The 19,978-nt window shown below is 49.2% G+C and overlaps 1 protein-coding gene across 1 annotated transcript; it reads left to right on the top strand.

Moving 5' to 3' along the window:
• The first annotated feature begins 278 nt into the window (after positions 1–278).
• On the top strand, positions 279–19,624 carry P2rx4 (purinergic receptor P2X 4). Its single transcript, XM_036172583.1, has 12 exons — positions 279–594; positions 6,305–6,452; positions 10,221–10,292; positions 10,414–10,486; positions 10,958–11,054; positions 14,555–14,635; positions 14,739–14,880; positions 14,974–15,110; positions 17,885–17,978; positions 18,080–18,145; positions 18,438–18,533; positions 19,299–19,624. Exons 1-12 carry the CDS (start codon positions 461–463, stop codon positions 19,323–19,325), a joined length of 1,167 nt encoding a protein of 388 aa, XP_036028476.1. The 5' UTR covers positions 279–460; the 3' UTR covers positions 19,326–19,624.
• The last annotated feature ends 354 nt before the right edge of the window (positions 19,625–19,978 follow it).

Below are 19,978 nucleotides of genomic sequence, written 5' to 3'. Positions count from 1 at the left end.
CCCTCCTCCGCACTCAGGTCCTCTAGGAACCTGACTCTGACCTAAGTTCCCCCAGGGGAGTGGTTCATTATCCTGCATCCTCGCCGAGCTGCCCTTTGCAACGACAGGAACCCATCTGCCTTTCACTCCTCCTAGGCCTGAGGGCGTCATCACCCCGGTCACTTTCAGGCTGACAGCGCTCCCCGGTCCGGTCCGTCTCCCCGGGATAATTCATCCCTGCGGGCAAAGCCACGGTCTGCAAACTCTGCAAACTCTAGCGCCATGAGGGGGTCACGGGTTCGAGCGCCGCCCTCGGAGACCTCGGGTTGCTAGGAGGGCGGGGAGCAGACGCGCACCCCGGGACGCGCGCCGCCTATTTCCGGGCGTCGCCGCGGGGCCAGCCCGAGCTGCTGGGCGGGGCCGCGGCCGGGACCCAGCAGGAGGCGACGAGGCGACCCCGGCGCGCCGACCCCGGGGAACCATGGCCGGCTGCTGCTCGGCGCTCGGGGCCTTCCTGTTCGAGTACGACACGCCGCGCATCGTGCTCATCCGCAGCCGTAAAGTGGGGCTCATGAACCGCGTGGTGCAGCTGCTCATCCTGGCTTACGTCATCGGGTGAGCGGGCCTGGGGAGGGGGGCCGCGGCTGGGGGGACCCGGACGGTCGGGACTTGGCAGCGCCCCCGGCTCGCCCGGCCCCCCGGGCCTGGGGTACCTGCTAAGCCGGCCGGCGACGTCCACCCCAAGTCCAAGGGACGGCGACACGCCCTCCCCGGGCTCTAGCCATCTGGAAGCGGCTTGTGCAGGACGCTGGGGACACTTGGGTGTCCCGCGAGCTAAGCCTTGGCCAGACTTGTCACCCCACTTTTTCTAGCCCTTTACCTTCCAACTTGCTCCGTGATGCCCTTTGACTTGGTGGAGGGACTGGGTTGACTCTAAAGGTCACAATCTTCTCCTCGTCGTTTCCATTTCAACAACAACGAAACAAGGCTTGTGATTTCCATTCGGTACTTTCTGGGTCTGTGGTTCCCGGTCCTGTAAGAACCTCCCGATGACCCAATGCCCTGGAGATGTCACGCTTCCCCCAAATGCCCTAAGGTCACATATGTTTGCAATATGGTACCTGCGTTATTCCAACCTCTGCTCCCTATTGGCTGTTGATACATACCCTGCCATCACTAGGAATTAGTAAATGTTTAATTCAGATCGAATGCACCCGTAAGAATTTAATACGCCCAGGGAGAGCCGGTGGGAGACACCTTGCCTCTTGGGCCCACTTTCAAGGTATTCTAGCTTCAACAGCTGCTGGTTTGACAGGTGGATCAGCTTTCTTGTTCCTTCTAAAGGAACAAAGATTCCTCATCTACACCTTGGAACCATTTAGGAGTCCTTAGAAAAATACTGATTGCCAGGTCATAAACTGACCGGTGATTCAATTGCATAGAGCTGTAAAGCGGGGCTTGCCAAACTTTCTGCACCTGTCCATACTCAACTGAGAAATTTTTGTGACGCCTCCCCACCCCGGGTATATAAAAGAGGCACACGGGTGACGGAGAGCTAGCCCAATAGTTAAGAATGCCTAAGGCACAGCCTTTAATCCCAGCACTGGGGAGGGAGAGGCAGGCAGATCTCTGTGAGTTCGAGGCCCACCTGGTGTGCAAAGTGAGTTTCAGGACAGCCAGACCTATAAGTGAGATCCTGTCTCAAAAATAAATAGCAAAGTAACAAATCTCCTGCTTTGGTGTGTAGTTTGGAATCTGTTCAGACTGCCTAAGGGAATTCACAAGATTGCAGGTTTCCTTTCCAACATATGTCAGCCCAGAAGCAGCAGGCACTAGAGGTAACTTGCTGAAGCCTGGTAATGAATACATTTGCCATCCCAGTATTCAGGAGGCTGACACCGGAGGACGTTGAGTTGAAAGCCAGTCTGGGCCACATGAGACCCTGTCTCCAGAAAAGTATTTATATAGATAAAAATGTGTGTTTAGCATGCGTGAGGCCTTGGATTCCGCCGCAGTACCTGAAGAACACCTTGTCCGTATCCAGGTTTGAACACGTGAAGTGAGTGTTCCAGTGTTCGCCATGGACTCTTGGGTATTGAGACATGCTGCTAGCTGGCTAAGTAACTTGGGTTAGAAACAGCTGGAATCTGGAGCGCTTACGGAGCTCTGGGCTCTCGTTCTTGCTGTCCCGGGATCATCTATCTGTTCACTGTTAAAGTTCTGTCCTATGAAGAATCTGTGGCTGTGGTCAGCCACCTGCAGCCACTGACTGCTCGAGCTGTTTCTAAATTAAAATGCACTCAGACTGGAAAATACACACTAGATTTTGAAAATATTTTAGATACTGTACTGGGGGGGGGGAGTAAACTATCTCAACAGTATCTTTTCCAGAGATAAAAACAAAGGCCTTACACATACTAGGCAAACTCGTGCTACTGGGCTGTATCCTTTGTTTAAATGTTGATTTTATTTATTGGTGAGTGTATCTGTGTATGAGTGAGGGTACACACATGCCATGAGGTCAGAGGTCAACTTTTGGGAGTCAGTTCTTCCTCGGGCGGTTCTGGGGATGACACTCAGGGTCTTAGGCTTGCTCAGAAATCACCTTTACCTGCTGCAACCATCTCACAAGCTTTTATTTGAGGAGGAGGTTGGGGGGCTTAGGTTAGACAGGGTCTGGTGTAACCCAGGCTGTCCTATTCACTCTGTGACCAAGGGTGATGACTTTGGACTCCCAAACCTGCCTCTACCTCCCAGGCACTGGAATGACAGGTGTACACTACCATGTCCAGTTCCCAGTCTGATGCTTTAGACACTGACGATGTTAAAATATTTTATCTAGGGTTGGGGATTTAGCTCAGTGGTAGAGCAAGGCCCTGGTTCAATCCTCAGCTCAAAAAAAAAAAAATTTATCTACATTGGACCACATAAAAATATGTCATTAATTTTTCCTGTGCCTTTTTATTTTTTTTTCTTTTGAGACAAGATCTCTGCCTGACCTATAACTTGATATGTAACCCAGGCTGGTCTCGAACTCCCAGAGCTCTGCTTCCCATGTGTGAAAATTAAAAGCATGCACCAGCACACCTGGCTTACATTGTATTTCTAATCATGGATTCTTTCCACTGAACAACTCTCCCACCCTACTGTATTCTATTTCCATTGGGCAGCATAGTTATGGAGTCTCCTTATATAGTAATGTCTGCCCCAATCATTTCTTAAAAAACAACAAGGGTTGGGGATTTAGCTCAGTGGTAGAGCGCTCACCTAGCAAGTGCAAGGCCCTGGGTTCAATCCTCAGCTCAAAAAAAACAAAAACAAAAACAAAAACAACAAACAGTGCTCTGCTCTCATCCATCTATGATCCAAATCAACTTAGGATATAAATTCAGGACTTGTTTTAAACTTTAAACTTTTGTTGTGTGAGACAGGGCCTTATGTAGCCCATGGTAACCTTTCACTGGCTACATAGTCCAGGCTAGCAGAGGAATTTGCAAGTGATCTTCATGCCTTAGCTTCCTGAGTGCTGGGATTAAAGATGATTCATCACATCCCGGTTTTTGACTTCTTTGTTAGCTTCCTGACTTCATTAATCTTGGTGAAAGTGTAATCTATTTCTCCATAAAGCCAATCTTTCCTCAAAATAACACTGACCTCAGAATCCCCAGTGATCTTACATGTGATGATGACACTGTATCCTCCCCCACACACTTAATTTAGCAACTCAATGTTCTGGCTCATAAAACTCCTAGACCACCTGCCCTAAACTCTGTGTCAAAGTGGATTACAGGGAGCATTAGTGCCAGCGGGTTCCTAGAAGCCCCGCAGAAGAGGACTTGGTGGGAGAGAAACCCGTATTTAGGATGGGCGGAGGATTTGGAGATGGTTCATTTCAAACAAACCCGTGAAAAAGTAACGGAACACACCGATTTCTGAAGTCTTGTTGGGAGGGGTGTCTCCTGAAGAGATGGATCTTAGCATTTCTTGGTTCTGCAGGAACAGCAGACGGGCGTCCTCTGCGAGTCTAGCTCTTGGGGCTAGGGTTCTGAGTGCTGGGTGGTGCTCAGGACGCTGCTCTGGCCTTATTATTGTATCTCGCTGCAATCCCGTGGCATTCTGCTTTCATTCCAGTGGAAAGATAGGTAAAGCAACTGAACGTAAACTGGGACCCAGTGATTCTGGTTCATGTTTGGTATCCAGCACACGGATGCCTTTAGATCTGTAATTATTTAGCCCAGCAGTAATACCCTTACTTCAGAAGGAGAGTGCAGACAAATTTCCGAAAAGTCTTATTAAATAAGAAACAAGGAGCCAAATACAGGGATAATATCCGAAGAGATCCAGGAAATAGCGAATAGCCCCGACTAGCCTTAGCTTACCACCACGTCGTAGCTTTCCAAGAGAGAGCTTCTTTCTGTATAACCCATGCTGTTCTGCCTTCTCATTGGCTCTAAGCCCAGCCACATCACTTCCTGTCTATATAGACCTCCAGGTCTCTATAGTTGGTACTGGGATGTGTATCACCACGCTTGGCTGTGTCCTTGACCACACAGAGACTCTGCCTGCCATGTGATTGGGATTAAGGACATGTTGCTACCACCGCCTGACTTCTGTGTTTGGCTCCATATGACCTCTGATCTCCAGGCAAACTTTATTTATTAGCATTCAAATAAAATCACATTTCAGCACAAATAAAATATCACCACAGGAGAGGCGCGATTCAATGACCAGAATTCCCAGGAAAAAGTAAGACCGTACTGTAAAAAGTTTCCCCGAGGGGCTGAGGGCATAGCTGACATGGTAAAGTACTCTGTGCACAAGGACCAGAGTTCGAGACCCCAAACCAGGTGCAGTATCACATAATTGTAATCCCAGCACTGGGAAGGCAGACTCGGGTAGGTCTCTGGAGCTCACTGGCCAGCCTAATCATCTAGCCCCAGGTCAGTGAGATCCTGTCTCTAAAAAACAAGGTGGGAGCCAGCCAAGGGGGTGACAGCATTAGGAGGCAGAGGCAGGTAGATCTCTGAGTTCAAGGCCAGCCTGGTCTACATAGTAAGTCCCAGGCCAGTCAGGGCTCCATGGTGAGACCATGGATCAAAAGTAAACCAAATGGATGTCTTCTGAGGAAGGTCCCTGAGGCTGCCCTCTGGCCTCCACATGCAAACACAAGAACACAAATGTGAATTCCCTGCGCAGAACATGATGCATGCCTGTGATCCTAATGCTTGAAAGAATGAGGCAGGCCATCATCTTAAGTTCAAGGCCAGTCTGGGCTCCATATTGAATACCAGCCAGAGCTGCATAGCCAGACTGAGTCTCCAAAAGTGTATGCTAGCCAGGTGTGGTGGTGCACACCTTTACCCCAGCCCTCAGGAGGCAGAGGCAGGTGATCTCTGAGTTTGAGGCCAGCCTGGTCTACAGAGCGAGTTCCAGAACAGCCAAGGCTACACAGAAAACCCTGTCTGGAAAACAGCAAAAAACAACAACAAAATGCATGCTATGTAAGCATAACAGTTTGAATCTGACCCCAGAGTCTATGATGGAGAAAATCAACTTCTAAAAGTTATCCTCTGGCTTTTACATGTGAGCCCAGACTTACACACACAAACACAGTATCTCACGCATACACACATATGCACACACACACATCAGCACTATCATCCCAGCACTTGGGAATCTGAGGTGGGGGGATTGTCACCTCAGAACTGGAGCCCAGCCCAAGCTACATAGCCTGTACCAGACCAGCCAGGGCTGCATAGCAAAAGCCAGTCTTAAAGAGACAGAGTTGCCCAGAAGATGGAATTCTCTTGGCTAGAAACCAAAGAGGCTTCAAAGGCTTTTCTGGCTTGAGTTCAAATCCCTAGCCTGCCACTTGCTAGCTGTATGGCCTTGCGTAAGTGACTTAACCACTCTTTGTCTCTATCTCTGTATAAATAATGCTGTGTGCCTCATGAATTAAACGGTCAGGATTAAATGGCTTACTATATGGAAATCAAATGGAAGCTATTGTGACAATAACCCACTATTGGTGGTTCCCATAGATCACAGTGTCTTGAGCCTCCTCAAACATCCAGTAATCAAGACAGCATTTGCTGGGCCTTTCCTGTGTGCTGACGACTGTGCTAACCGACCCACATAATTGATTTCTCAGAAAATAATCGGTGGGACTACTGTACCCATTTTGTACAGTGAAGTGTAGTAGTTTAGCAGCTTTTGCAAGTCACATGACTAGCTAATGCCACACTTCACCGGGTGGGTGGCTGCCGGAGACTCCCTGGTGTCAGTTTGAGTTCACTGACTCCTGTGACCTGCTGTATTTTTTTAGGTGGGTGTTTGTATGGGAAAAGGGCTACCAGGAAACGGACTCTGTGGTCAGCTCAGTGACAACCAAGGCCAAAGGTGTGGCTGTGACCAACACTTCTGAACTTGGATTCCGGATCTGGGATGTGGCGGACTATGTGATTCCAGCTCAGGTATGTGTCGCTGTGACTTGTGTGCACAAGAAGCCCTTTCCTGCTTTCGAATGCGGAGTTCGCCACCTCCGTGCCCAGGCTGTTTCAGCCCGAGACAGCAATGCATCCTGATCTCTGAGATGTGATCTCTAGCAGAGAGCCCCCGAGAGCTCTTCTAACTGCTCTAAAGTGTGGCTGGCTGCGACCCAGACTCCCTTTTGCCACACCTCCATCTCTTTACGCTCTGGAGGGGGAGAAAGCAAAGGTCTTTCTTTAGTCTTGGACAAAGTGAGGCTGGAAATAGCACCTTCCGCGGTCTGTGTTTGCTTTGCTGTCTTACACCCACAAGGTAAAGCTCGTAAGAGGGCATATTAAAACACACACACACACACACACACACACACACACACACACACACACACCAGCAGTTAAAGACCACACACCCAAACTAAAAGGAAATGGTCAGATTCCATCAGGAACAATGAGGAAGAAATTGCAGCATGGCGAGTCCTAACCTACCTACTGTCTGTTAATCCACAGAGACACAAGTTGACATTTTGGTCTCTTTTTCTAGAAGTTGGAGATGGAGCCAAGGGGCTCACACATGCCAGGCTCGCACTCTGCGATGGAGCCAAATCTCCAGCCCCAAAGCTGCAAGTTAAACATTGACTCTTCAGCTATGTGCCTCTTGGCCAAACCCTGGCCTAGCTTCTCCTCCAGATGGCCGATGTGCTGGCTGGGTGTATATGGTGGCCAAATTAGTTAAGCTGTGAGCACTTGACTTGGAGCTGGGAGAGAGAAAGCAAGGACTTCAGATATTCTCTTTAAGGGAGTTAATTTCCCTGGCCTTCTCTGGAGAAGGATTTGATGGGAGAAAAGCCAGAGCTAAAGAGACAAAAATAAAATGGACTGCCAGACATGGTGGTGCGTGCCTTTAATCCCAGCACTGAGAAGGCAAGGGCAAGCAGATCTCTGTCTACATGCCTAGTGTATGTAGTGAGTTAGTGAGTTCTAAGCCATTCAGAGCTACACAGTGAAACCCTGCCTTAAAAAAAAAAATTAAGCCAGTTGGAGCAAGTGGTTGTGATACCAGTCTCAGCTGAGTGGTGGTGGCTTCCAACCCCATCCTAACAAGCTTGGGACTGTCACACCCAGCGTACCTGCTGCAGCCAAGTATGGGCGAAAGCCCTGCTCCCGAGACTGAACAGGAGGGACCAACCAGCCAGCCACTGTGTTCTGTCAGGCAGCTGAATGGGGGTTAGGGGTTCCCTGGGGCTGCCTTCCTGAGCCGTCTCCGTGACTGGCACATAACCACCACATCTCTGTGATGCATCTGTAGATTGACAGTTCCCAACAGGAAAGAGATAAAAGACAGGAAAGAGAACACAGGCGACCAGGAGCTAACTCGAGGGAACGAGGCTCAGAAGCATGACTTCTGTTGGCACCAGCTGAGGTGGTCTGTCTGTTAAAACGCTGGGAGGGTATCAGGGAGACTCCTGCTGTGCCTCCCCTGTGGCCGGTCTCCCAGCATAGTTTGCTCTAGCTGTTATCAGAGCATTCACCACCTGTCTGGCCTGGGGTGGGGATGCTGCAGAGACCTGATCCCCAAAACAGCTCCCAGAGCTGACTCTGCTTTTTTTGGGAGGAAGTATGAAATAGTGGAAGCTTCTAGTTGCTCTTTAAAATTCCAAGCACGCCGGGCGTTGGTGGCGTGCGCTTTGAATCCCGGCACTCGGGAGGCAGAGGCAGGCGGATCTCTGTGAGTTCAAGGCCAGCCTGGTCTACAGAGCTAGTCCAGGACAGGCTCCAAAAGCTACAGAGAAACCCTGTCTTGAAAAACCAAAAAACAACAACAACAACAACAAAACCCCAAGCGCCCAGTGGAGGTTAGTGGGGGTGGTATCTAACCAGAATCTCCTGGGATTATTGTCTGACATCCCTTGTATTGGGGGGGGGGGTCATAATTAGCAATTCTTCTCTCTTATCTACAGAGAATTGCTTTCTAGAGACTCTGGGTTGGGCACCTTTGTATCTATGAGGAGAAAAATAAAACCACTTCAAAGAGAGAAATGTCTGTTACTGGCTGACTGACTCTTCCCTAGAATATTTATTCATTTAATTGTTTGTTTGTTTATTTTTAAGACAGTCTCACTGTGCTGCCTTGATTGACCTGGGTCTTACTATGTAACCAGATTGGCCTTGAACTCACAAGGATCCTTGTCTCTGTTTCTCGTGTACTGGGATTAAGGGCGTGTGCCATCATATCCAGCCTTTAGCATGCTTTAAAAAAATAATTTATGTGTCTGTGTGTGCACCAGAATGCATCTGTATGTGCACCACATGTGTGCAGTACCAGCAGTAGTCAGAAGAGGGCATCAGATCCCCTGGAACTGGTGTTGCAGATGGTTGTCACCAACCATGTAAGTGCTGGGAACTGAACCCAGATTCTCTGGAAGAGCACCAAGTGCTCTTAACTACTGAGCCATCTCACCAGCCCATAATTCTTTTGTGTGTGTGTGGAATTGAAAATTGACTGCTAGGCTAATATTCTACCACCAAGCCACATCCCCACCCTCTGTATTGTGTTTGTGAGGTGGGTGTGCCTGGCAAGCATGCATCAGTGTCCCCTTCCTTTTGATGGCCAAAGGCTAATTCCATTGCAGGGCTAGACCACAGCTGGTTCTCCACTCACTGTAGCACGTCGGCTTGTTCCCACCTTTTGACTGTGGTGAAAGTCAGGAATAGTGTGTGCAATGATATTTCACTTCCTGTTTCAGCTTCACGGGGAGTGAACAGGGGACCACAGATCAGTTTTTTTAAGTGGTGCTCTGAAAAAGATTTTAATTTTATGTGTTTGAGTGTTTCGCCTGGATAGGCCAGAAAAGGGCATCGGATCCTCTGGAACTGGAGTTGCAGATGGTTGTGAGCCGCCATGGATGTGGGTGCTGGGTCCTCTGCAAGAGCAGCCAGAGTTCTTAACCTCTGAACATCTCACCATTCCCTTCTCACATCTCCCTGTGCTCTTTTTTTTTGTTTTTTGGTTTTTCGAGACAGGGTTTCTCTGTGTAGCTTTGCACCTTTTCTGGAGCTCATGTGGTAGCCCAGGTTGGCCTCGAACTCACAAAGATCCACCTGGCTCTGCCTCCCGACTGCTGGGATTAAAGGCGTGCGCCATTTTAATCAATCAATCAATTAATTAATTAATTATGTATTCCTTCCTTCCTTGTTTGTTTGTTTTTGTTTTGAGATAGGATATCACTGTGTAGCCCTGGCTGTCCTGGAATTCACTGTGTAGACCAAGCTGGCCTCGAACTCACAGAGACCCACCTGCCTCTGCCTTCCGAGTGCTGGGATGAAAGGCATGTGCCACTACCAGCTCTTTCTTTTTTAATGTTTTCTTTTTTTTTAAGCTGAGGATAGAACCCAGGGCCCTGTACTTGCTAGGCAAGCTCTCTACCACTGAGCTAAATCCCCAACCCCTAGTTTTTGGTTTTGAAATACTCAAATGCTTTCTTTTTTAAATATATTTTATTTGACTTTATTGTACGGCTGTTTCCCCCTTGTCTGTATGCGCCTGTGGAGTCAGAGAAGGGTGTCAGGTCCCCCTGAAACTAGAATTGCTGATGGTTGTGAGCCACCATGTGGGTGCTGGGAATCAAACCCAGCCCCACCGGAAGAGCAGCCAGTGCTCTTAACCACTGAGCCATCTCTCCAGGCCCGTCTGGCCTTCTCTGTGGCCCCACTCACCTCTTCTGAGGGTGACTCAACAGGGTTCTCTCGTCTCCGCAGGAGGAAAACTCGCTCTTCATCATGACCAACATGATCATCACTGTGAACCAGACACAGAGCACCTGTCCAGAAGTAGGTGGAAAAGCCCCCGAGGCTTTATACTCACATCCGCTCCTGGCAAACGGGGGGTGGGGTGTGGGGGTGTGGGGTGGCTAGACCACATGGAACCGGTTTCTATTCATCCCTTTTCCAGATTCCTGATCAGACCACCATTTGTAACTCAGACTCTGACTGCCCTGTTGGCTCGGCAGGCATCCACAGCAACGGTAGGAGGGAGTGACCGAGCAGCTGGGGACCTCTCAGGCCGCTTGATGCTCCCCCCCTCCCCCCCCCATCCCAGTGCTACATGAACCTAGGGGAACCTCATATAATGGCAGAACAGGGACCCTCTTAGCATTCACCTGTCGCGGCAGACACCTCAGATGCCGCCTCTCCCTGTGACTTAGTATCACGTTGGCAGTTACGTGGCCGACTCTAAGCAGCCTTCATTTTCTACCTCCATCCACTAGACACCGTCTAAATCCCATAATTTACAAAAGACGGGCCGCCCAGGCTCCTCAGGGCTCTCATGAGGGACTACGCAAAGGTAAAGGATTGGCGACAATGGAGTTGGGGATTTAGCTCAGTGGTAGAGCGCTTGCCTAGCACGCGCAAGGCCCTGGGTTCGATCCTCAGCTCCCCAAAAAATAGATTGTCGACAACACCCCTATGGACCTGGACCTATTCTCTCTTCCCAGGAATTGGGACAGGAAAATGCGTGCCATTCAATGAGTCCGTGAAGACCTGTGAGGTGGCAGCCTGGTGCCCAGTGGAGAATGACGCTGGCGTGCCAACGTGAGTCCTACCCAAGGTCCCCTAGCCTCGGTTTCCAGCCTGGAGGGAGGTGACAGAGAGGGTGAGATGAGCTTGGTGCTGGGATTTTTTGGTGCACCCTTGGTCTGTGAGTGGGACCATTCCGCCCTGGGAGAGTGGTTGTCAACCACAGGGCAGAGAGACCACAAGGGGTTACCACTTGTGATGAGGGGCAGGTGACTTCTGTGTGCTGGAGCACCGTCTGCTGCCTGTAACCAACAGGAAACCGTTCTTGGTTTTTGGTGTTGATTTCTTGGAAAGAACCTCATTGTGTGGCCAGGGATAGCTTTGAACTCTTTGTTTGTTTGTTCGTTTGTTTCATTTTCTACATCTACATTTTTCTTTTCTTCCCTCGGTTCCATGAGGCGCACGGAAGTTTAAGCATTTCCAAAAGTTAATTGACAATCCTTCTGACAGGTTATATTTACTTATTCTTGCCTCTGGTCATTTTTGGCACATTAAGTTAATGCTGTTTTGTAACTAATGTTTCCATAGCCCAAACTCGTTTTGTTGTTGTTAAGTAATTTTTAAATTACATTGTGTGTGTGTGTGTGTGTGTGTGTGTGTGTGTGTGTGTAAGTGTGCCACGGCACACATGAAGCTTGGAAAACAACTTGTGAGTCAGCTCTCTCCTTCTACTGTTTGGGACCCAGGAATGGGACTCAAATCCTCAGGCATTGCAGCAAGTGCCTTGACCCGCTAAGCCATGTCACCAGCCCAGCCTTGAACTCCTGGCCTTCTGCTTCAGCATTCTGAGTATCGGGAATACCAGCATACGCTATCATACCTGGCCTTTGGTGGCTACAGTACCATGCACACGTACACCCACCCCCAGTACACACACAGCCAGCACATTTCATGTTCCCACGAACAAAAAAGACTAAGCAGCCAGGCATGGTGGTGCACATCGTTTGATCCCTACCCTTGGGAGGCAGAGGCAGGCACATCTGTGAATTCAAGGCCAGCCTGTAGAGAAACCTTGCCTTAAAAAACCCAATTAAAGGGCTAGAGAGATGGTTCAGTGGTTAAGAGCACTGATTGCTCTACCAAAGGACCCAGCTTTAATTCCCAGCACCCACATAGCGGCTCACATCTGTCTGTAACTCCAGTTCCAGGGGACCTGACACACTCACCCAGACATATATGCAGGCAAACACCAATGTGTATAAAATTAATTTAAAAACCCAAGTAGTTAATCAAATTTCTTAAAGATAAAAAATAAGGGCTGGAGAGATGGCTCAGAGGTTAAGAGCACCGACTGCTCTTCCAGAGGTCCTGAGTTCAATCCCCAGCAACCACATGGTGGCTCCCAACCATCTGTGATGAGATCTGGTGCCCTCTTCTGTATATATAATAAATAAATAAATCTTTAAAAATATTTTAAAAAAGAATACCATCATTGTTTAAACAATAAACAAATAAATAAATAAATACATGTTTAGTTCCATCAAGTGTCTTCCATGAAGCCAGTTGAAGGTGCTGGGTCCTCTGGAGCTGGAGTTACAGGTAGTTGTGATCCACCCCACCTATGATGAAAGAGCCTTTCACTGCTGAGCCATCTCTCACCCTCTCCTTTTACTTAAAAAAAAAAAAAAAAAGTTTTCAGATTAAACTATAATTACACCATTTCCCTCCTCCCCTCCATCTGACTGCCTATATAACCTCACCCATACTTTCTCAAATTCTTGACTTCATGTTTTGCTTTTCTGTGTTGACACACACACACACACACACACACACACACACACACACAAATAAACATATAAATACAATGTAGCTAGAGTTTTCCTGCTTGGGCCAAGGTCAGGACAAATCTCTCTCACCCGCCAGTCCCGCAGCCACTCAGACCCAACCGAGTAAACACACAGAGAGACTTATATTGCTTACAAACTGTATGGCCATGGCAGGCTTCTTGCTAACTGTTCTTATATCTGAAATTAACCCATTTCTATTAATCTGTAAGTTGCCACATAGCTTGTGGCTTACCGGTATCTTAACATGTTACTTCCCATCATGGTGGCTGGCAGAGTCTCTCTGCCTCAGCCTTCCACTTCCCAGAATTCTCCTCTCTCCTTGGCCCGCCTATACTTCCTGCTTGGCTACTGGCCAATCAGTGTTTTATTTATTAACCAATCAGAGCAACACATTTAACATACAGAACATCCCACAGCAGTACAACCTGCTCAGTCATTTTAGTGTTCACCTTCTTTGACTTTTGTTTTGTTTTTTTGAAACAGGGTTTTCTCTCTGTAGCTTTGGAATTCACTTTGGAGACCAGGCTGGCCTTGAACTCACAGAGATCCGCCTGCCTCTGCCTCCCGAGTGCTGGGATTAAAGGTGTGCACCACCACCGCCCGGCTCAACAAGTTTTAATAGCACTGTTTGGGAACCTTTATGAATGCATACAAATTATGGTATGTCCATACAATGGTATATTATTCCACCTTAAGAAAGAACAAAACCTAACTCAGAACTTTTTTGAATCAGTGACTCTCATCTCAGGTCTCAGTCTCTACGGTGCTGGGTAACAGGTACCAGCCACCACCAGTTATCCGACTACATGGACTTGTTTTAAAATGGCTAATCTTATGTTATTTACAATTCACTCCAGTTTTGTTTTGTTTTTTAAGAACAGAACAATGAGGTAATCTTAAAGGAAAGTATCGCCTATAGGGTGTATAGGCTATTGGCGTGTGATACAGAAAATGATAAAAATGGAGAACCCCCATTATAATCCCTTCCTCTTGATAAGGAATGGGGACTTGCGCTTGACAGAGCTCCAGGCCTTTACTTAGCAGCAGAGGTGATGGGTTCAGCTCCCCTCTCCTCATGTGGGCCTAGCAACTTTGCTGTTAAGGCAGGGCTGAGTGACCCCACTTAGAACTTCAAAGGTCTTGTCTGCCTCAGGGGAGGCCTCCTCCACAAAAGGGTCAGCCCTGCATTTCTGGATTCTCACTGAGAAAAATCCACTCCAGAAGTGAACCCCCTTGGGGACAGACCTCGTAGCCTCAGCCAAAAGTTGACATGGCACCTTTCAGAGCCCTCTGGCGGTATGGTTTCCTTTTCAGCCAGACCAGGATGTACCTGCAGGTGGACGCCCCTGTGCTCCGACTCACAAACCACATCTATGGATCCATTCTCTATGAACACCCAAAAAGGCAAACCTGAGGCCAGCAGATGGCTAAGGAATCACGGCGGCCACAGCCAGCATCCTCCCCAGCCAATGCTCAGGTTTTTCACTGCCTGATGCTTGGGGCAGGAAGTCCCGCCTTTTCAGGGGGAGGATCAGAAGACCTGGTGACCTAGTGTTGTACAGAAGGGAGAAAATGCCAGATGTTTCCTTTTCTGAGAGAGAGAGAGAGAGAGAGAGAGAGAACTGTTACAAAAATGCAGAGCCGTGTGTGTGTGTGTGTGTGTGTGTGTGTGTGTGTGTGTGTGTGTGTGTGTGTGTGTGTGTTTAGTAACTGTTAATTCTTTTCCAGGCCAGCTTTTTTAAAGGCTTCGGAGAACTTCACCCTCTTGGTAAAGAACAACATCTGGTACCCCAAGTTTAATTTCAGCAAGTAAGTGGGGCCCCAGCATGCGTGTTCACAAGCCTCTGAAAGAACGTCTGGCTCTCCCTGAGGTCCCCCTCGCTCAGACCTTCTGCTTCCTCCCTGACTTCAGGAGGAATATCCTCCCCAACATCACCACTTCCTATCTCAAATCGTGCATTTATGACGCTCAAACGGATCCCTTCTGCCCCATATTCCGCCTCGGCAAGATTGTGGAGGACGCCGGGCACAGCTTCCAGGATATGGCAGTTGAGGTAGGCGCCTGATGGCTTTTCTCACACCTCCTTGGCCTCAGCGCCGACCCGAGTTCCGAAAGCCTGGCTGTGTCTCTCTTGCGTCCCCCCCAGGGAGGCATCATGGGCATCCAGATCAAGTGGGACTGTAACCTTGACAGAGCCGCCTCCCTCTGCCTGCCCAGATATTCCTTCCGGCGCCTTGACACCCGGGACCTGGAACACAATGTGTCTCCTGGCTATAATTTCAGGTATGTGAGCCTAGGCCCTGCCCCTCACGTGTCGTGAGGGTGGGGTGGGGTTGGTGATAGTAGATACCCATGGGGTTATTCCTATCTCCTCCACCTTCTCCGAAAGAGCAGTGCCCATGGGCCAGGCTGTTTATCACTGGTTCAAGGCAAGAAGGCCAGGAACGTGGCAGGATACTCCCAGTAGGGCCTTGCTCATGTGATTCCAGGCCCACAAAAGCTATCCTTGATCTTTCATGCGACAAGTGCCCAGCCAGTTAAGAGCATTTGTTGCTCTTGCAGAGGACCAGGTTTTGATTCCCAGCACCCACCTGGCAGTTTACAATTGTCCATAACTCTGGATCCAAGGCATCCAACACCCTCTTCTGGCTTCCTTGGGCACTGCATGTACATGGTGCACTTACATGTAGGCAAAACACTCATACACATAAAAGAAAAATAAAATCTTTTTTTTTTTTTAAGTGTGTTGAGGGTTTGCAGGGTAGAGGAGAGACCTTAGGCTTCCAAGGGTCATCTTTTGCCACATCCCTGCTCACTATTGGGAGGAACAGATGAGCTTGTGGACTCTGTTCAAGGCCAAGGGGATCTGGTCCAGGAATTGGTTTTTCAGTAATTGATCCTGCCCCAGCATGCAGAGGTCACAGGGGTAAAGACTCAAGAGAGGGGATTGGGGATTTAGCTCAGTGGTAGAGAGCTTGCCTAGCAAGCGCAAGGCCCTGGGTTCGATCCTCAGCTTAAAAAAAAAAAAAAAAAAGACTCAAGAGAGGCCTGTGAACAAGCCAGGCAGAGTGACACACATCTGTAATCCCAGAACCTGGTGACCAAAGCCGGAGAAGCACAGATTTGAGGCAAGCCTGAGCTGCACCTCGAGAGCCTGTCTCAATAAAATAAAAGACCAAATACCAAAAATAAAGAAAGAAAAGAAAAGAAAGTAGCTGTACTCAAATCTGCCTGCTGAAAATGCTGGTATCTCGGCTTCCCTGGGCTCTGGTTAACAAAACTGAACGGTTCAAAAGGAGAATTTTATTCTTGGGTAGTTCTGAAGCCAGAAGTCTAAAATCAAGGTGTCTGCCAGGTTTTCCTGCCGTAAGCTCCATGGCCGGATCTGTCTTGGCCTCTCCAAGTATCTGGTGGCTCCCAGCAATCCTGAGCTCGTACGTGTGCCAGCACTGCTGTGGTCATATGGTTTTCTTCCCTCTGTGTAGCTGAGGATGATCTGGAACTCCTGACCCCCCTGCCATCACCCCAAGTGCTGGGATTAGAGGTGTGCACCATCACACCCACCTTTTTTTTTTTTTTTTTTTTAAAGACAGGCTGGGAACTTGCTGTGTAGACCAGGCTAGTCTCGACCTCCAGAAATAGGACTGCCTTAGCCTCTGGAGTGTTGGGTTTAAAGGCATGCACATCCACGCCTGACCCGGTCTCTCCTCCTCTCCTTGAACATTAGATTTAGGAACTTAATCCAGTATGACCTCATTTTAACTAACTACATTTGCAAAGCCTTATTTCCAAGAGTAAAGTCGCATTTGCAGGCCCGAGGTGGACATGAGTTTAGGAAGGGGGCACTATTAAATCCAGGATACCTGGGAATCTGACGAGAGGCCTGGGAACTCCTTTGCCATTTTCTTAAGGCAGCAAAATCCGGTGTACATTAAACGAGCCTCTGCTGGGTGGGTCTTTAAAAAGTTGCCCTTGACTCCCTCTAGCGGTAATTTGTGGTATCACATTTGTGTTGGGGTGTTAAGGCTTACTGAGACTAGGCAGGTATTTGAATGCTCCCCTGGGAGCCAGATTTATTTATTTACTTACTTACTTACTTGCTTTTTTGCTTATTTATTTATTTATTTATTCTGCTTTTTTGTTTTTTTTTTTTAGGATTGAACCCAGGGCCTTGTGCTTGCTAGGCAAGCGCTCTACCACTGAGCTAAATCCCCAACCCGGGAGTCAGATTTCTACTGTTCCGTTTCTATTACTGCATGGTTCTTATTGAGTCCATTGCCGAGTGGTGGTGGCGCACACCTTTAATCCCAGCACTTGGGAGGCAGAGTCCAGGCAGATCTCTGTGAGTTCGAGGCCAGCCTGGTCTACAGAGTGAGATCCAGGACAGGCACCAAAACTACACAGAGAAACAAACAAACAAAAGAGAGAGACAGACAGACAGACAGACACACCATTGTAGAGATCTAGAGCTGAGAAGTCGATGGATCCCATGGGACACTCAGCTCATCTACTGGTTGTATATCTAAGAACAAGTGATCTACCTTTTAAGTTTCTAGAACTCTGGGATTGCAGACTTCCTGGCTTGAATTCTGTAGTTTGGTGGGTGAGCGGTGTGGTTGTATTTCAGCTCAATTGTATTATCTCAACCCAGCCATATAAACAACAACAACAAAAAATCAGATGGTGGGCAGGAAGAATCACTGAGGCGCGGCACATCCCACCCGAAGCCAAGATCCCTGGCTGAGGCGAGTGCCGTGGCTGGCTTGGCTCCCGTCCTTCAGTGCAGCCTTGCTAGCTCACAAGTTCTCTGTTGGCAGCCAGGGGACCCTGGGGAGAGGCAGGTGTCTTGGCTGTGTCAGGAAGGCCATTCAGAGGCTTCTGCCACCTGCCCCACATTAGCTGGGAGGCTGACCTGGGGTGCTTAGTGTCCGCTAAGCCCACGGAGCAACTCATGAGCCAAGACCAGCTGTGCCCGGGAACTCAGGCCCTTCCCTGGCAGCTTTCTCCTAGGACCCCAAATCTGCACTAATTCCCTCTCCCTCCCTCTTCTCCTCCAGGTTTGCCAAGTACTACAGGGACCTCACTGGCAATGAGCAGCGCACACTCATCAAAGCGTATGGCATCCGCTTTGACATCATTGTGTTTGGAAAGGTTGGCCCTCCTCTGAACCTCACTGGGAGAGGGAGCCTCCCACCGTCCTGTCTTTCTGCTCTTCCCCATCAGAACACCTCGTCTCTTCCTATCTTATGCAGGCTGGGAAGTTCGACATCATCCCTACCATGATCAACGTTGGCTCGGGCTTGGCACTGTTAGGGGTGGTGAGTGGCAAGTTGTTCCTTTTGGGAACTGGACCTTCCTCCCTAGCAAGCAGATCTTAGTGAGCACTGTCCTTCCCTGAACCTCAAGCTTGTCTCTAGACTGGATGCTTCCGGGGGTGAGGGAAGGGAGCCCTAGGCATCCCACCTCTGAGACCAAGCCCCCTTGGCTGGAGTCTGGTCTGATTCAGAGGAATGGAGATGCCTTTCCTCCTCGGTAGATGAGGTTTCAAAGGAAGGGGGTCTACACAGCGCAGCAGCTCAAAGCATCCTGGGTCATTCTGTGCTAACCCAGGCGACGGTGCTGTGTGACGTCATCGTCCTCTACTGCATGAAGAAAAGATACTACTACAGAGACAAGAAATACAAGTATGTGGAAGACTATGAGCAGGTAGGCAGCTGCGCTCCCGGCAGGTGAGAGGTCTGCGCGCCTTGTCTCGTCTCTTGTCCCGGCGGCGAACACCGGGCAAGGCCCTTCCACAAAGACTGTCACCTGTCAACGGGCCACCCGTGGACATTCATTTCCAACTTTTCTTCAGATGGACTCCCTCTTTAAAACCCAGTTGTTTTTGTTTTTCAAGGCAGGGTTTCCCTGTGTAGCCCTGGATGTCCTAGAACTCATTCCGTAGACCAGGCTGGCCTCGAACTCAGAGAGATCCACCTGCCTCTGCCTCCCCAGTGCTGGGATGAGAGGCTTGTGCCATCAACACCTGGCTAACCCAGCTTTATTTTAATCAGTCAAACCTGGATTGTGATAAGATAGCAGGCCCGGCCGGGTGGCGGTGGCTCACGCCTTTAATCCCAGCACTCGGGAGGCAGAGGCAGGCGGATCTCTGTGAGTTCGAGGCCAGCCTGGGCTACCAAGTGAGTTCCAGGAAAGGCGCAAAGCTACACAGACAAACCCTGTCTTGAAAAATCAAAACCAAAAACAAACAAAAATAGCAGACCAATATCTACACCCACGTGGTGCTTACATTCATCTTGCGGAATGAGGGTTTTGTGCCATACCTGTGAGACCCTCCAGAACCAACTTGAAGCTTCTCCATTGTTAAGAACCTCAGGAGAAGCAGCACCAAGCTCCTCCTGCCCTGGGTGGCTGGGTAACTCATGGTGGCAACACACGCTGGCTGGTTACATGTTTACCCTTCCTTTGCAGGGTCTCGCCGGTGAGATGGACCAGTGATGCCTGACCCTGCACTTCAACCCCACAGCGCCCTCATCCAAGCAGTGAGAGGGAGAAATAGCTGCTGCATCACTCTAGAGAAAGTCCCAGAGTTTCTCTGTCCCCTCCACTCCACAAACTCTCAGGGTTGCCCAGCTGGTCTTGTTTCAGTTTTGCCGTTTTTGAGCCTGGGTCTTGCTCCGAGGCTCAGCTGGGCTTCTTCAGACTCAGAATCTTCTTGCATCTGTCCCCAGAAGTGCTGGGATGACGGAGGAACACCACAACACTCATCTCCTTGTGGGTTCTGGCCTTTTTTTTTTTTTTAAACCTTTTACATTTTACAGAGTTTCACTCTATGTAGCTCAGGCTGGCCTCAAGACATTGCTCCTCCCTAGACAGCCTTTAACCTCGCCTTTTGTGAGGAGTTCATTTGCTCACTACACACAGTGGATTCCTGCTGTGGTGTTGGCCGGGTCACCTGTTGTGTATTATGCAGTGTGAGCACACTGAGGTAATGTGACAGTCTGAGAACAGAGACACTAATGGGGCCCGTGGGACCACCATCTTCTCCAGGGTCTCCAGGACCAGCTCCCTTGGAAGTCCCAGTGTCTAGACCCTGAGGATGGGCCCAGTCCTGAAGGGCCCAGCAGCTCTGTCCAAGCACTTTATAAAGG

Source organism: Onychomys torridus, chromosome 22 (assembly GCF_903995425.1).
Source record: "Onychomys torridus chromosome 22, mOncTor1.1, whole genome shotgun sequence".
Classification (NCBI taxonomy): domain Eukaryota; kingdom Metazoa; phylum Chordata; class Mammalia; order Rodentia; family Cricetidae; genus Onychomys; species Onychomys torridus.
The sequence above is the reverse complement of the archived record's forward strand: the minus strand, read 5'-3'. Positions and strand labels throughout refer to the sequence as shown.

Excerpts from the sequence above, each read along its gene's own strand:
- P2rx4 (XM_036172583.1), top strand. The coding sequence starts at position 461 with ATGGCCGGCTGCTGCTCGGCGCTCGGGGCCTTCCTGTTCGAGTACGAC. Across the intron at positions 11,055-14,554 it reads AATGACGCTGGCGTGCCAAC|GCCAGCTTTTTTAAAGGCTT; the intron begins GTGAGTCCTACC and ends ATTCTTTTCCAG. Across the intron at positions 15,111-17,884 it reads TCTCCTGGCTATAATTTCAG|GTTTGCCAAGTACTACAGGG; the intron begins GTATGTGAGCCT and ends CTTCTCCTCCAG.